The following is a 17,593-nucleotide window of genomic DNA, read 5'->3' as shown; positions in this document are numbered from 1 at the left end:
GTTAATAACCAATAATCAAAACTGTAGTGAAAAATCTACAGGGCAGGACCAAATTGATTTCCTTCTGCTCCTCTCGAAGTACAGAATAAACTGTGTCTATGGTTTTGTAGGTCTACAACTTGCTATATCACGCGAGATCTCGTAAGTTATTGCGATTCCCGCTGTCCGGCAGAGTCGCAACAGCGCGCATCACAAACGCAGCCAGTGCCATTGACGGATGGTGGAGCTCAGAGACATTCTGCAGCGAAGCTTTTCCGGAACGTCATGCATCCAGTGGAAATGCTGTGTGAAAAAATCACGTGCAACATAGAAACACAGGGACATGCAACCTATTAGTGTGCACACCAAATGTAGCCTTGATTTGGGATTTTGGTTAATCAGGCCTTTCAATGTTTCCAATGTAAATTTTGACTGTGATTTCTGCATATTGAACTGTTCACAATGCTGTTCAGTTTAGGATTCATTTGCTGATTCATTAACTGATGGGTGTAAAATCTGATAGTGCAGCCCATATGTAGGGAAATTTACAAATTCAGCATTTGCAAATTCTGCTCCTCAACAATCCCAACTCCTCCACTAAAGATGACTTTTTCTGTCTTGATTCCCTTGCTCCTCTTAATCTGGGTTGCCCTTATTTTCTCCACCCGCCAGTTTCATTATCATTCCTTTGGAAGTGACATGAGATTGCGTTAAGTTGATGGACCGAGGAGTGGAGGGTCCCTCTCCTCTGACGCCCGCAGGACATGCACCTTAATTGGAGTGTCTTTTAAAAGGATTCCTTCAAAGAGCCCTGCATCCTTAATGATAGCGGGATGTGACTTAAGCACATCTGCAGCACATTCTACTTCCCCACACAAATTAGATCCCCTCTCCCTGTGTGATGGCCATTATTGCCAAGCTGTGACCAATTTTGCTGTTTTAATTAAGCATATTTATTGGCTACGCGGTCACCAGGTCAGTGTAAACACTGTTGTAATATCTGTCCGAGTCGAAAACAGGAAGGCAGGAGGAAGTGGAAACAGGTGGATGAAAATAAAGTTTTCTGTGTGTGTGTGTGTGTGTATGCATGCGTGCGTGCGTCAGTGTTCTAAACTCGTGTCATGTGCATTGCAATACACAGCAGGATAGCAAAAACTTTGCTAAAAGACACGTTGTTAATAGCTAATGCAAATTGTTCACTAAACTAGTTCCCTGTGATCTACAAATGGTCTTACACATTATAGATCATGTTAGTGACTAAAATATAGGTGGAGTTCTTTTTCCCTCATCCAAACTGTGGCCCTAAAGTAACATATTTTTCTTGTTGCTTGCCAGGGTTCTCTGTGGCATTGCCACTAAAATGGCTAATGTTGATTTTTCAATGCTCTTAAAAATATCCCCCCACACCCTTCCCTCCTCATCATGACATGTTGAGGCTGTTATTCTTTGGTATGAAGCTCATAGACTCAATTCCCCTGAAATTTTCCTTCCTTCTTTATTTCTATGAATTTTTAAACATGCCCCCAAAAATTACCCTAACCGCCCTGAGTCCCAAATGTGTTGCACAAAAAGCAAAGTGCTGAGCGTCTGTTTCTAAGTGGCACTCAAATGTCAGTTTTCTTCTGAATATCTTGATCTCCAGATTGTGACAACTTCTCACTCCTTTGAAACTTGTATATTTATATACAATTTCTTTCATGTGACAACTTGTTTTCTTCTTCATCACCCCAGGTGTTCAGCATACTGTCACTCTTTCAAAAAGTTTGCAATACAAAATGAAAGAATACGAAATCACAGGAAAAATAAAGGCGCCATCATTAAGATTTAAGCTCATTTATAATTATATTGTACACTCAGTGCTGTGGACTGTAAATGAGGACATGAACAGCGTTAGATGGATAGTGATGTTTCACAATTAGACAGCAAGACAGACAGATCATGGAAAGATTTTCTGTATCTTGTTTGTTTGTGTACACATTGTATTAGTCTTTGTCCTCATCTCTCTCAGGGTCTGATATGAGCATGCAAACACTGTCTGAAGGGAGACATGACAAAAACTCCCAGAAGCCTTTGAGCTGCTTCTCTTTTTTAAACCATCTCTTCTTCTCTGTTTGCGCCACTTGGGAAAGTTAAATCCAAACAAAGAGACTGTGCACGTATATGCTGCGCTTCAATCCATCATTGGATTTCTGCCTTAAATGCATCCTTTACTTTTCCTTATTGTCTTTCCATCAGCTTTGATAAATGACATTTCTATCTCTTTTTAATAAATTTAAAGCAGGATTAACACTCTATATTGATTTGATCTTCAATCGTCCCTCAGGTTATCGAGTCAACAAAATTAACCGGAGGTCCAAATAACTGCATTGGAGCGTTGCATTCCTCTACACACCCACATATACTCAACACAACATAACTGTAATGTGGTAAATAAATACTAAATGTTGATGATCAGCATCATTTCAAGATTTTTTAAGCAATGTTTGATATTATTATTTTCAAATTCACTTTTAAACCTTGACTGCAAACCATAAAACTAAATTAAGATTGTATTTCAAAAAGCAGGTTGAACACAGATTGCAGCTTGGGAAAAAGAGTTCTTTGCCAGGTGTATAAAAACACAGAGTGCTACATTTAACTGATGGTTGTCAAAGTGCATGATGTTCAGAAACACTCTAAGATCACGGTCTGTACATCAGATTACCACACACAAAAAATAAAATGTTTAAAGGCTTTATTGCATTCAATAATAATAATAATAATAATTAGATTATACTTTATTTCATCCCTTAGTGGAGAAATTCGCCCATTAAAGCAGCCAAAGATACAAAGACAAGAAAGCAAAAAAAAAAACAATATATAATAATAATAATAATAATAATAATAATAATAATAATAATAATAATAATAATAATGGTGGTGAAGTGTTTAGCTTTTCTTTCTTTCTTTGGTACATTTATTGAATCATCCTCAACATTTGCAGAACAGTAAGTGCATTTTGTACAATAGCAAAACACCATGGATCACCTGCAAAAGCCAGTTTCTTGCTTAAAATCCTTCATTCATCTCTCAAAAGTAAATATCTGTGTCAATGAACATGTCAGTGTCATCAGAATGACACGTCCTTGTGTCATTGGGTACAGATAAAACAGTCTAAATGCTTAGTCATGTTGTCAATATAACATTGTACTCAGGAGGGATGGCTAAAGTTTGGTTGTAAATTGTAATGTACTTCTTAGTTTATGTGGAACATTGATTGTACAAGACTGGATTAGATTCACATTTACTCTTTTACTGTTTGTACTATAATTTGTTAACGAACCATGTCGTAGCGAAAAAAATAGAATTGTGAACATAATAAGGACAATCTCCGTGGGGAAATCTGTACATGCAGTGCTGTAGTGTGCTACACAGTTGTTCTCCCAACATCTGACTGCATCCTTGGACCAGTTTAGCCCATTGTAAACCCATGATTAAGAATGTGCTCTACTGTGTAACTCTTATACAGTTGGGAATGTGCATATGTTCTATATATTGTGTATATATAGCTCTTCTGTTTTACCTCTCAACTCCTGTTCCTCACTATGACTGATGACCCTGTTCATGTCCTTGTTCTTTCATTGTCAGACATTGTAACACTGTTGTGCTACAATATACCAGCCGATCATTAGTTTATCTAATGCTTCACACATTTCCCTACAATAGAGGATATTTACCAAGTCAAGACAGATTCAGAAAACAAGTCTAATGGAAATGTATAGAAATATGCTTGACATACTATGACAACATGTTCAACCATTTTACATTTAAAGACCTAAACGATGAACTGATGCCTAAATATTGTGGGGTGTGACACTCGACATCCCACAGTGATGGGCCAGGTTGGATTCAAACCTTTGACCTTTTGATTACAAGCCAGCTTCCTTAACCATTATCCCACCACCGACCAACAAGGATTTGATAATGTAGGAAATAGCAGACAATTGTTTACAATCATTTGCATGCATGTAAAAAAGCATTTGCAAATTGTTCCAATAAATGAGAAACTGCTTTTTTGATGTGTTAAAGGTCCAGTATTATGCTATTTTTCACTCATCTCCATTTGTTCTAAGAACCCTCAAAACATAGTATTTAAGGTTTATTTTCCCAAACTTGCCTGTTTTCCAGAGTTTTATCCCTCTGAAAGGTCAGTTTAATGAGGCTTCTAAAAACAGGCTGTTCTGGGGCCTTCATGCATATGCGTGAGTGGGCGTGTCTATAGACGCTGACTCCACACAACAGCTGATCACTAGCGATTTTTTTTTGCTATCCACACATTCTTGTTATTGTTTTCAGCCAAAAAAATGCACATTACAGTTAAAAACATGGTTATTTAAGTGGTTATTGAGATTGTGAGTCTGCAAAAGCTGCTCCACGGTATGTTTATCACATCAGCAGTCAATCAGCTATTTCATCTGTTTCAAACACTCACCAGAGCTGCTAAGTCACTTTCTTGTCATCCTCACCACTACTGATAACAGGAATAGTCCATTCAAGGTGATAATCCACTGTTTTGTCCAACCGCTGCATCGCATTGGGTCACAAATGGGTCAGATCATCTCAAAGGAGATACAAGGCGATATAACGGTTACTAAAAATTTCACTCATTGCAACTGCCCCCTGGACGCTACACCGTGGATGCCCACTGCTCCTCTGGGAGGGGTTGAATGCAGAGAACACATTTCGTGTATGTAACTTTACATATATGACAATAAAGTATGATGTATCTTCTATATTCAACCGCAGTTTTTGTTTTAGTGACATCACGTGGCAAGAAAAATCCAACTTGCCCGTTTGGAGCTGACTTTTTACAAAATAACAAGTGAGAGAGGAAATGGAACTTTTTCAACTTTGACCCTCTGTATGAGGCTAAAGGGATGTATATCACTGTAGTAAAACCATTAGAAAGTGAATACTGCCCCTTTAAGATTGAACAAGTAGTTTAGAATTCCAATTCTGATCTGAGAAAAGCTGTAATAAGATTGCCTTTCACTTAAAATAGTAGTATTAACTGCGATAAGGTCAACCAACATATTTTCCAACCTGAAGTTGATGATTACATTTAGTGTTGTGTGAAGCCACATTATAATACTATAGATAGGTTTGGACAGTGGGTGCCTTTTGGTATTTTTTATTCAAACTTTGTCACCAACTGAAGTAGTTAACTTTCAGAGTAATTGTGTTTTGTTTCTGGGACTGACATGTGGAACCCCATGGACTCCACCTCCCTTCCAGTGACAGGCAGAGATCCTCCCCCCTCGCTCTGTCTAATTAGAGGATGTAGCCCAGGGCTTGTGTCCCAGGAAGACCCATCCCCCTCCGAAGATGACTCCCCTAAGAAAGCCCTTAATTGGGTTCTTTAGTCATAGTCATTTTGGCTGGAAAGGCATCTGTGTGTTGCTATCACCTCTGAATCCAGTTTGTATCGCTCTCTTGTGTTTTTTTGTCTTTCCATCACTTCGTCTGCCTCTATCCTCTCCTCCTTCTAACACTCTCTCCTCACTTAATGAGGCCCCATAATAACACAGCAGTTGAGCAGTTGTTTTGCTACCTCAGTCAAACAGCGGGATCACTGCATCGTGTGTTTCCACTACCACTCACTTGTCTACTTAGACAGGGTAATGGCTATCATTTGGAGCTACAAAGCACCTATCCACAGAAAGGGTGGTCCGTCATCTCTGGTTACCCCTAATAAGTATTTGGTTAGGGTCGTTAGACGTCTAAATAGAGATTCTCAGACATTGTGGATTTATTTTTTCATTAGGAAACAAAAATATGTTTCAAATCCAGCTGTACCCCATTCTGCTGCTGAGTCTGTACGACCACAACTCCCCTGGCACCTTACTTCCACTGTTACCAAGGAGACCAGGCTGGTTTTTGGCACAACAGTGTTTAGGGTCAACCCTCCCAATGGTCTAATAAGTGATGACTGTGGAGAATGCCAACCCTTGTATCATTAATGAGAATGCCCATGGTATTCTCTTTATTGTAATCCTGTATTTTTACTTTTTATCATCACCTTCTTCCAGACATTTTTGATACATTTTCACTCCTTCAGCATTTGTTTGATTCTAACAAATAAGGTATCAACATGTTTTGAAATTTTACAACATTCCTGCTATGCAATTAGCGATTTCATAACTTTTACACTCTTGGAATAGATTTTTCATTTTGCTGGAACTTTTAAATAAAAACTTTTAATTTAGTTTTTTTTTTTTTTTTTTTTTTCTGTCCGATTGTAGCAGTGAACATATCAAAATGTTCAGATCACCACTTTTGCTAACTAATTACTTTTTTATATAGTGTTTGAATAATCAATGTTAATGTGTTATTTCCACTACTTTTAAAGTAATTTAATGGACAGCCTGTCAATAGATAGATAGATAGATAGATAGATAGATAGATAGATAGATAGATAGATAGATAGATAGATAGATAGATAGATAGAATTGACAAAAATGCCTAGGGGTACATGGCACAAAAGGAAGGTTGGGAATTACTGGAGAAGAATTTGTGTACCCAGTTGCGTCGGACTGGGGGGGATAAAGGGTACTGAGTACCCAGGGCCCAAGGCAGGGGGGGCCCCTCAGAAGTCTGTTTTTATATATATATATATATGTATATGTGTGTGTGTACGAAAATGCATGTTAAACATTTTAGAGTATTTATATTGGAATAAAAAGGGCCCTGTGTGAAAATAAGCTGTTAAGCACAATTTTCCACTAAAACCATTATTACCACCCCCTTTTAAAACAGTGCAAATGGTACGACCCACATTTGCTGCTGCTGTGGATTTGACATGGAGCGAGAGATACACAGCAGCATGGCTTTCCTATGTGACTGTTGGTATTTAAATGCTGGAACATTCCTTTTGCATGTCAAATCCTAATTGGAAATACAATTTTATGTATATATATATATATATATATATATATAGTATTTTGACTAACTAAATTTTGCTGCCACCAAGTTGGTGGCCAGTATGTCCCCAATAATTCTAATCATTCTACCTTTACCTTTTATTAACCTTTGTACACGTTTTCTTTGTGTGTGTGTTAGTTATACCCCACTCCCCGCAAAAAAATAAATCAATTAAAAATTACCAGCCGCCCCTAGTTTGTAGCAAAAATATGTCACAAACACAATTTTCAATAAACAACTAAAATATGGGAAAACAGATTTATAAACTACAAGCAATGAATATGGAGTCATTAGGTTATTGCAGTTTTTTTCAACCTTGGGGTCAGCACCCCATGTTGTGTCGCCTGGAATTAAAATGGGGCTGCGTATAATGTCTAGTAATTGTAAAAAAAAAAAAAAAAGTCAGATTAAGGATTAAAATTGTTTTTTGTTTTTTTAAATTTCATTAAGTATTATTTTTCAAATACATGTTCCACACAATAAATATCAAATAACTGTATTCTATACTTGAACTTTCTCATGTATAAATCTAGTTCAAATAAAATGCAGTATAAAAATGTCTAAGGTGGCACACTTACTTACTTAGTAATCCTGGCTACTCTGTATTTGTAACACACTTTAATAAACATGATTCAAAACAAATTCTAGAAGAAAAAAAGGTCTCTGGGGTCGCCGGGCATTTGTGATAAAATGGGGTCACGACCCAAAAAAGGTTTGAAACTTCTGGGTTAATGTGAAGAAAAAAGAAAGCATATATAATTATGCAAGAATACTAGTATAGTTTCCTGTACATAACTTACAGTAGGGGCCCAACATGATGGATTGTACCCAGGACCCAAAATGTGGTGCTACGCCCCTGCGTGTCCCTTTTGTTCTTTGGTTATTCTGTTTTAAAACCAAATCAAAATAACAAATAAAGGGAGTGGTTATTTTGTTTTACTGACTTAAAACCAAAACAAAAATACAGAAACCACAAAAAACAGAAAAGCAGAGTTTTTCTGTTTTAAAAATAAAGTATTATAATAATAGTGAAATCTTGTTTTGTTTGTGAGATATTTTCAGGGAAATTAGAGCGAGAGCTTAGGCACGTCACATTCTGTCAGAGCAAACAGGACGGTCCAAACAGTATCCAAATAAACTGGTGACTGACTATCGTCTGTGAGGAACAGTAGATGTTAGAACTTCTACCATTTGACACTTTTGCAAAAACAATTACACAGCTTTTATTGAGGACAGTAAAAATATTTATTTTGCACGTTATAATACCGCTAGCCACTAACGGCAGCCGTCAACACACATGGTAGTTGATCACCAGAAACGAGGAGCAACAGTAGATTCATTACACCACCTCTTCTTCTTTTAATCACTTATCGTGTGTGTTTTTTGTAACATCCATTTTTTGTTTTGATTTATTTATGTATTAATAATGTTTCAATTCACCAGCGTTGCTCCTTTTTTTGTCCGAAAGTAAAAGTTTCCACCCCTGTCTGTCAGTCCTTTCTGTGTAGTGAGCGTAAAACATGAAACTGTCGTCCATAGTTTTCCCATGAATATCCAAATATCACAAAACAGAAGATTTAATTATTTTAAAACAGAAAAACACTGCTTGTCTGGTCTTTTAACTTTTCTGTATTTGCGTTTTGATTTTAAGTCAGTAAAACAAAATAACCACGCTGTTTATTTGTTATTTTGATTTGTTTTTAAAACGGAATAACCAAGAACGAATGGTGCATGGATTCAGAGGAGTAAATTTAATTCGATAAAACTTGTTTTTTGCAGTTTGATCTTGCACTATATTTTTCATTACTAAGTAAATAATTAATAGTGAGGCCATTTGCTCTGTAAGCTAAGATACTGGAAACATTGACTTCCTGTTTAGACATGGCGTCTCGACGATTTCTTCCTTATTGATCAACCTTTGCTCTGTTTCACGAGTGTTCAAGCAGGGACGACTTGTGTCATCTGCTTTTTAGAAAATACAGTAACTCTTCCAAAGTGGAGTTTGCTGACCCCGAGACTAGCCACCTTATCTGTGCATGTGATAAAAAGGGCTAACAGTTAGCAAGTGACTGTTGATTACAAGTGTATATAAGTAATGTGCAGTCAGGGGAGGCATAATGACACTGTTCAAATGAATTTGTTGACTTTTCTATACATTTGTTTTCTGTGTGATATCATCATTTTTATTGTCAAAATCACCAAATTTACGCATTGCCTGTTTAACTCCATGGGAGAATGGCGAGGGAGCTGCGCTTCACCTGTGATGTCGCTTTGTCACACACATAGACTGAGCAGGCAACTGTTTTTTTTATATACAGTATATACATGTTATATTACACTACAGTACTACACATGCTGATGTTCCTGAGTCTGTCTGTCTAATTTATCTAATGAATGTGTCTGACATATTTAGTCTATTTAGTGTTTTTGATCAATAATAATAATAATAATAATAATAATACATCAATTTTATATAGCGCTTTTTTGGACACTCAAAGTCGCTTTATAGAATTATGGGATTATTCTTTCACTCCACACTTAGTGGGCGTAAGATACTTTTGTAGCCACAGCTGCCATGGGGTAGACTGATGGAAGCGAGGCTGCCATAGTTTTCATAGGTGAAGTGTCTTGCCCCAGGACACAATGACAGATACCACTGGGGTGACTGCCATCCCACACTCAGCCATAAATAGGGGCCATTATCGTAAAACAATCCGTCCGTCTGTATTTTGGTTTGTCTGTATTATGACCCGTGCTCGGTGGGGCAGTGGTTAGCACGTCCGCCTCACAGTAAGAGTTCAAGCCCTGGGCTGTGTGGAGTTTGCATGTTCTCCCCGTGCTTGCGTATCCAAAACCATGATTGTTGGGTTGATTGGAGTCTCTAAATTGCCCATAGATACAATTCTATATTATATTTTCCAAACATAATCTACATTCCAAAATGTTATATACATTTTTTATTACATTAAACATGTTTAGTAAAAAATTGCCGTTTATAGTCAAACATTATGACACACTAGGCAAATCTGTGGCATGTGTGGTTTGTTGTGAATTTTAAAGATTTAAAATTTTAGAGGTTTTCCGTAGGATCACCTTTAGGACTATTGACCGTTTTTTGCAGCTGAGGGAATCTGGCATAGGACTGAAAATTTGTGAACAATTTGGTGATTGTTGGTTGGCACATGCAAAGTCTGGTTTTCTAGGAAAAAGAAGAAGACAACAACGCAGCAAAATAATAGTTTCCTGGCGGCATACAGCTCCCAATTTATAAATAAAAAAATGTGAAATGACATTGAAAAAGAAATGCTGCACATTAACGCTTCTGTTGGGTTCATACATTTGTACATCCAACTGCAGAGGAATCGGTGCCTCACCAGTCATGAACCTCACCGCATGTCACTGGTGCACATATATAGCCTATATCTGAGGCTTTTATTTTGAAAGGGCAGAAGCAAATTTTACACACAGCACTAGGGTATTTAATACAGTATATGGTCTTCTGTTTAAATCATGTAGAAACGTACACCCATTAGAAGTATTGACTTCACAAGGTAAGACAATTAACTAAATTTGAAGCCATTTTTTTTTTTTTTTTTTTTTTGCTTTAGGGACACCTCAACATTGGTTTGCAGAAACAACACTGAAACCGGGCTTAGATAGATAGCAAAATTATTATTATTTTGCTATCTGGGTTGAATGTTTTTTTTTTACTGTATTTTGGCCTTCCTCCAAGTCTCTCCCTCGTCATTCTCCACCACACACGCCACTTCCTCTTTGACCCGGACGCGCTAAGTTGACCCATTTGGCACTTTTTTTTAATTTTTTATCCTCATGATCACGACACTCTCAATAGTCCACAATAGTCCAGTTAGGTCCAGACATAGTCTGGTTGAGTGTGCACTGCTATGAGCTGCTGGAAACTTCACCATAAACTCCTGTAGCGCCACTTTCATCACCACTAATCTCTCATCCAAACGCTGCTGCCACCTACATGTCACTAGTTGGTCACTACATCATGGTCCAAGTTTGATATTCACAGCAGAGCTTTGTCACATTGTCTCCTAGCAACAGCAGCCGGAAAAACCAATTGACGAGAAAACACACCAATGGCGGTGAAACGTTAGGATTTCAAATGACGAATTAACTCGTCAATGGCAGTGAGTGAGTTAAATGATAACTATTTTGGAGGAAATTATGACTTCACTTCTCAGGTGCCTAAACTTGTCTAAACAGCTTAATTTGCCAATGAAATGTAGTTAAGCTTTTAAAGTAATTGTTCACTCACCTCTGCAATCACTCAGTAAAGCTAGATTTAATGGTACATGCTTGATAACACTAGTTAGAGAAGCAGATGAAATGTGCATAGTATGTGCTCAGTTAGTATTAACATCCAACTAATCAAAGATTGGTAGCCTTGTGATTAGTACATACATGGTCTCTCTGTGATGTTTGACAATCTAAGGATCCTCTTTAATACAGAAAGATCAGATGAAAGAGAGGAGTGCCAGTTCGTTCTCTAGTCTTTCTCTAAAAGTCTGATGTAAGCGGTGTACTTCCATTGCCTCACTGGAAACCGGTGCTGTCGATTCGATAGGGGTCAGAGCGATAGGGAGGGACACAAAGAACGATTAGTTCATAAATCAACTTCCCAGCCTGCTTGCTCTCTCATCACAGATCATTCCCTATTTCTTCTTGGCTTCTTAATTTCTGCAATGATGCTATATTTCCTTGACGTGTTGCACCTGTTTGCATGCATACACAGAACCCCTGCTGGGCATTCTCCCTCCTCTCCCACCACCCCTGAGGGTGTTGCAGCAGGGTGATGTAATCAGATGAAAGTGGTGGTTTAGTAATAGCACTGGGATAGTGTAAGAGCAGAAAGGGGAGAATGAGGCTTGCTCAGAGCCAGCAGAGCAGCTGGTCGTCAAGAGGGAGGAACAGGCGCAAATTATTGATCAGTGCAAAATTTAATTTAGTGGAGAATTGACTGCTGCGGTTTACCTGAACGCTGCTGGTAACTGGGCCTTGCAGCAGGCCTATGTAGCCTGTGGGTGGTTGGAAGGATCGGGGAAGAGATTAGGGGTTGGATAGAAGGGAAGGAAGTGGATGATGAGGGGAACAGTGGAGTTATGAGGAGGATAGGATGCTTTTGAATAAAATGGGGAATTAAAGCTAAAAGGCTTGATGCAGTATATCTAATCAAATGTAAGTATTTTTAGTGTGACTATTAGTCGCATTCTTTTTGTGTAACTCTTCTGTGAAGGCCTCACACAAGAGTTAGTTTAGAGTTTAGGTTTGAAATGCTCAGATTATTGGTAGTGAGGAGCAGAAAACCGTGTGGAATCTGTTGATGTATAAGGAACTTTACAGATGCATTTTAGCTTTATTGTGCTATTGACTGCCACCTATAGTCATGGGTGTTTATTTAGTTTATTCAAGGATTTAATTTGTCATTTGTGCTCATAAAAACACTTACAGAACCCAAGTCTCCTGTTAAGCTATCTATAAATATATAAATAATATAGAAAAATAGAAAATCACACATTTTGCTGTTCATTCTGGTGTTCAGTTTTTATGCTTCTCAGTCAGATTCCTGAGGGAAGGGGGGTAAACACTTTGTTTGCAGGGTGGATGGCATCCGTCATAATTCAGGAGTCCCTCTTTCTGCATCTATAGGAATACAGTAGATGTCCATGGTGGTCGCTAGGTTGCCTCCCACAGTCTTCTGTGCAGCATTTGGCACTTGGCAGAGACTTCTTCTCTGCCACAGAGCAGCTTCCACGCAACTGAGTGATGCAGGAGCCCAGGATGCGCGCCACCACACATTTGTAGAAGGAGGTCTGGACTGTTCCCCCCAAGACCACCAAGCCTCAGGATGTAGAGGCACCAGCAAGCCCTCGTCACCAGAATGGGAGTGTTTGTGCTCTAGGGGAGGTTGTCACTTAGGTGTACACCCAAGTACTTCAACCTGGAAACCACTTTCACCTCTGTAGTGCAGGGGGTGAAGGGTGCCTGGCTGCCCCTCCTAAAGTCCACGACCTGATCTTTTTTGTGTTGATAGTTGTTCTTTTTGCACCAACCATCCAGGTGTTCTACCTTCTTACTGTATTCAGACTCATTGTTGTTAGTGATTTATCCGTTCACAGTGGTGTCATCCACAAACTTCCCAATATAAAGGCCCGGGTGTTGGGGTAAGCAGTCATATGTAAGCAGGGTGACATGGAGGGAGCTCAGCACACAGCCCTGAGTTGAGCCAGTGCAGAGGATGATGGGGGAGGAGGAGCTCCAATAGATCCTTACAGACTGTTGTCTGTTTGATGGAAAGTCCAGGACCAAATTGCATAGGGGTGAGCTCAGTCCGAGTGTGGAGAGTGTGTGAAGCAGTGTCTGTGGGACTGTGGTATTGAATTTGTAATTTGAATGCTGATGTCCACAAAGAGTAGGTGGACATAAGATTGCTTACTCCCCAGGTGTGTGAATGTGACATGGTATACAAAGGAAATGGCATGCTGTGGATTGGTTTCTCCAGTAAACATAGTTATGTGGGTCCACAGTGTCATCGATGGTGTCCTTGATGCGGGTCATGGCCAGACCTAATGATTAAGGGTGTATGCATGTAACCAGAGGACCATTTGTCTAATACACTTCACAGTGGAACATTGAGCAAGTCTCTTGACCCTAACTGCTTCCAGGTTGTCATTGCAAATGAGAACTTGTTCTCAATGACTTAAAAAGGTAAATTAGAATTACTTACAGTATGTTTCACTCATTTAAAGCACTAAATGCTCCTTTGCTTGAAAAAACTTGACAGAGGTGCAGATTGGAGGGTGTGTATTTCCCTTCCTCCATCTCTAATACAAGTACAATTTGCAACAGCTTTGCACAGTTCAATATCTGCAGAGATAACAGTATCAATTTCCTTTTCTTTTAGCTTGTTTTTTCCCTTCCACTTTGCCATTGTTTCTTTTCAGTCTGTATGGCTACCATAGCGACTGAAGCTATATAACAGTCCTTGAAAAAGTCCAGAGTGAAAAAAAACTGCTGGCATGTTTAAGGAAAAGGTAGAATGCAGTGTGTGTCAGCCAGAGCTGGGACATGCAGGGGGAGGGGTTCCCCAGAGGGGTTATTTTCCCCTCTAATAGCTGTTACGAGCCCTACATTATATCCAAGGAGCTACATTCCTTTGGGGTGCACACACAGACACACACACATACACACACTGTCATGCAAACACAAAGGCATGCACACTCAGTTTAGCACAAATTTTCTTAGTGTTTCAACACACACACACTTAGTAACACATATATAGCTCTAGCACTTTGCTCTACCCGTGTCAATATCCTGCCATTTGAAGTCACGTACTGCAGGGGCTTCTGGGAGTCACAGAGGAGCCAGGCTGACGGGTAATGGGCCGCATTCATTAATAAGGTTGCCACGCTCCTGTCCCTCCTCAGCAACACTAAGGATGTCTTCACCGATTGGGAGGGGAGGTGAGGTGAGAAAAGGGAGAGGGCATCCCGTTGGGAGTCTCCTCCCAGACTCACTTATAGGAGCTTTATTTCAGCAGGAGAGAAAGAGAGAGGAGGATGTCCGCAGCCGACTCTTTAAAGGGACGGGAGCCACGCTAACCTGTACAGGGGTCACAATCCTGCTCCCTGTCAAACAGCTTATTACCCCACCTGTCGAAAAGTAATCGCCCCAGCTGAAACGAAAGCTGTCAAGGTGTTGAAATGCTTTATGTGCAGGCAACTGAAAGGGTAAAGAGGGAAGGAATGAATGCGGGTGGTGGGAGCCGCCTGAGGGATCCTGCACCAACAGCACTGAAGGTGACTGCTTTAGCAAACCTTGCAGAAGCTGCAGTAAATCTTTTGTCTCCCTCTTGTAGCATAATTCTAATTCATTTCATTTTTGATGACTTGATTTGGCTTTCTATGCAGGGCATAGGCTTTGTGTCTACATGTGTGATGATGTTTCTGTGACAGGTGTGTCCATCTGTGCCAGTTTAGAATGTTCAAGGCCGCATTTTAAACAGAATACAGCAATTGGGGCATGTAGTTTACATTAAAGGGATTAGCAGTCACTTTATATGATGACCTGGATTCAGCCCACCAGGGACACCAGTTACACACCCCGGTCCACACTCCCTTTAAAGAACCTGACACAGCTGCCCCACTACTACTAACCACACTCTGTCCTTTTGAGCCTGCGCACAGTTGGTGGATACAACAGTGCAATGTTTTCAGCTTGTTATCCCATAATGCATTATGCACCGTAGAGTATTCAGGATTTAATTCAGTGTATTTATGTAGCGCAACTTACTACATAATCAACACATTATACTTAAAAATATGTAAAATATTGTAGATGTATAAATGTTTGTCTTGTCTGTCAGGAACTGTTAGCTGTGATAGCTCAATGAATGACCATTCGCAGAGACATTTGTAGGAACTGTAGAAATTACATTATATTATTTATGTCAATCTTATTTGTAATGGCATAGGGTGCTGATGTGACAATTTTCCAGCTGACATATTTTATATTTAAATCTTAATGGTAGATTTATATCTAAAGGATAAATACAGTATAGTGCTCAATTAAAATGCCTAATTAAAAAATAGGCATTACATTAAAAACATTTTTTTTTAATTTAAATGTTAAATTAACAAATTAAAATTATTGTTTTAAAAAATATATATTTTACACACTTTTTTTAAATGAGTGTATATTCACAGCTCATTTTATGCATGCAGGCCCTCCATAAACAGCACTCCCAAGGATGATTTTCATGTCTTGTTATGGATTACTCGCCATGGATACAGCTTGCAGGAAAATGTTGAAGTTAACAGGTTGTTATCTGTCAGTGGCCTTTGTGTTTGATTAGGACTGAACCACTCAGTCCCAAAGCCAAACATCATTGATCCTTGTGCTGATTTGACTCTTCTGGGAATTAATTGGATATGGATAATAAAAGCGTTATTATGATGTTCAAAAGGTCATACTAATCAAGACACAACTGCTTGTCAATCTGATGATGATGTCAATGAATAATATCTGAAAGGAAAGAGGTGAAGCTGAAACATGTGATTCTAACAGACCTGTTTTCTCCATTTGTCCTTGCAGAACCACACGTTGACTCAGCACAGCAGCTAACGTGGGAAACCCAGCATCATGGCCGAGAACGACGATCGCATAACGGCCAGAATGTTTGACTGCCAATTTCCAGACGGACTGTTTTGCATTGAATTTTCAATTCAGTAAAAAAAATAAATGAAAGCAAAGAATTAAAGAAAAAATGAAGGAGAAAAATAAAAAGGCAACTTAGTTTACTAAACGCTATTTGAAATTTAAAGATAAAGCCAACTTGTTTGTACATAGACTTATTCCTGTGTTGCTTAACTACAGTTATATTGCAATCTTATACAGTATTTGCAAATGTACAGTTAATAATGTTTGTTCAAAAAATTGAAAGGTTTTAAAAAAAAGGATGTTATGTTGTTTTGGACTCAAAGCCGTTGTGTAAAGGAGAAACAGGGTGTCGCTAAAAAAAACTGTAAGTCCCTCTGTATTCTGACATGGTCAATCATTACTGAGCAAGACAAAAGGGTCCTTTCACCAGCATAGGGTGATATTATGGCTTCCAAACTGCTTAAAAATAAATGAGCGATAAAAAATAAACTGCAGCAGAGAGGAGGAGAAAACAGGACAGAGGACGAGATGCTTATATATGCAAACGCAGTGACAGATTTAGAACAGGCTACTTCCTCTCGTTGGCTGGTGAACAGAGGTGTGAAGCTTCAATGTGGCTTTCAGAGCATTAGGGGAAATATTCTACCCCACAGATCCAATCTGTACATTTGTTCTTAATGTTTACTGCTCGTGGAATCCAGGAGATAACTGTAAGTATTTTATGTTTTCTCCTGTTTTTTGTTCACTTATTTGTTTGAATTCTGTGTCATAACGACTGATAACATTTAGGGTTCTTCTTGGGAGGAAGGTCGTACTTTGGGTGCCTGAGTGATTCCTCTCAGTTTTGTCCCATCACCAATTTGCTCGAGCTGGAAGCGCCTGTTGCAGCAAAACTCAAACTCATTCTGCTCTGTAAATGTTTTTCATTCTTTGAACCTGAGATGCACTTTTGTATGAAACATTAATGTTTTGATCAAGGATCATTCATATACCGTTTACAGGAAACCCTCCCCTGCAACAAAGGGACTGTTAATTGATGTTATGAAAAGGTATTGTACAAATATGGAGTTCTGTATTTGGCAGGCCTCATTTTTTCTGTGCACATGTGATGGAAATATTAAAAACTGTATGAGGAAATGGTCTCTTTGTCCCTTTCTCTGTTAAGCTTGTGTGTGTGTGTGTAGGTTTGTGTGTGAGAGAAAACAATTAACCCATCAGACAGGACCTAAGACAGCATCAGCACAATCACCATCAAAGCTTACACTGCTTTTTCTTATTGTATCATCTTGCATCGTATATTTCCCCTCACTCCCTTGTGGCTTTCACTAACGAACATTTGAGCATCTTAAGGGAGGTCTGTGTTATTAATGACTCCATTACCCATCACCCTGTGGGGTCCCATTCTACAACACCCCTGTGCGAGGTCTATTTAGGGAGCCTCCAGCACTCCAGGGGACAAAGGAAAAGT

The 17,593-nt window shown here is 39.0% G+C and overlaps 1 protein-coding gene across 6 annotated transcripts in view; it reads left to right on the top strand.

Moving 5' to 3' along the window:
• Positions 1-17,262, top strand: part of LOC114479033 (zinc finger protein 521-like) — a 161,811-nt gene extending 144,549 nt beyond the window's left edge. For all 6 annotated transcript variants that reach the window (XM_028472450.1, XM_028472449.1, XM_028472456.1 and 3 more), the window contains one exon: positions 16,060-17,262. In XM_028472450.1, coding sequence (XP_028328251.1) covers positions 16,060-16,089 — 30 coding nt within the window. In that variant the 3' untranslated portion in view covers positions 16,090-17,262. The remainder of the gene's footprint in view (positions 1-16,059) is intronic.
• Positions 17,263-17,593: the final 331 nt, after the last annotated feature.

Source organism: Gouania willdenowi, chromosome 17 (genome assembly GCF_900634775.1).
Source record: "Gouania willdenowi chromosome 17, fGouWil2.1, whole genome shotgun sequence".
Taxonomy (NCBI): Eukaryota; Metazoa; Chordata; class Actinopteri; order Blenniiformes; family Gobiesocidae; genus Gouania; species Gouania willdenowi.
Note: the sequence above shows the minus strand (reverse complement) of the source record. Positions and strands in the feature narration are given on the sequence as shown.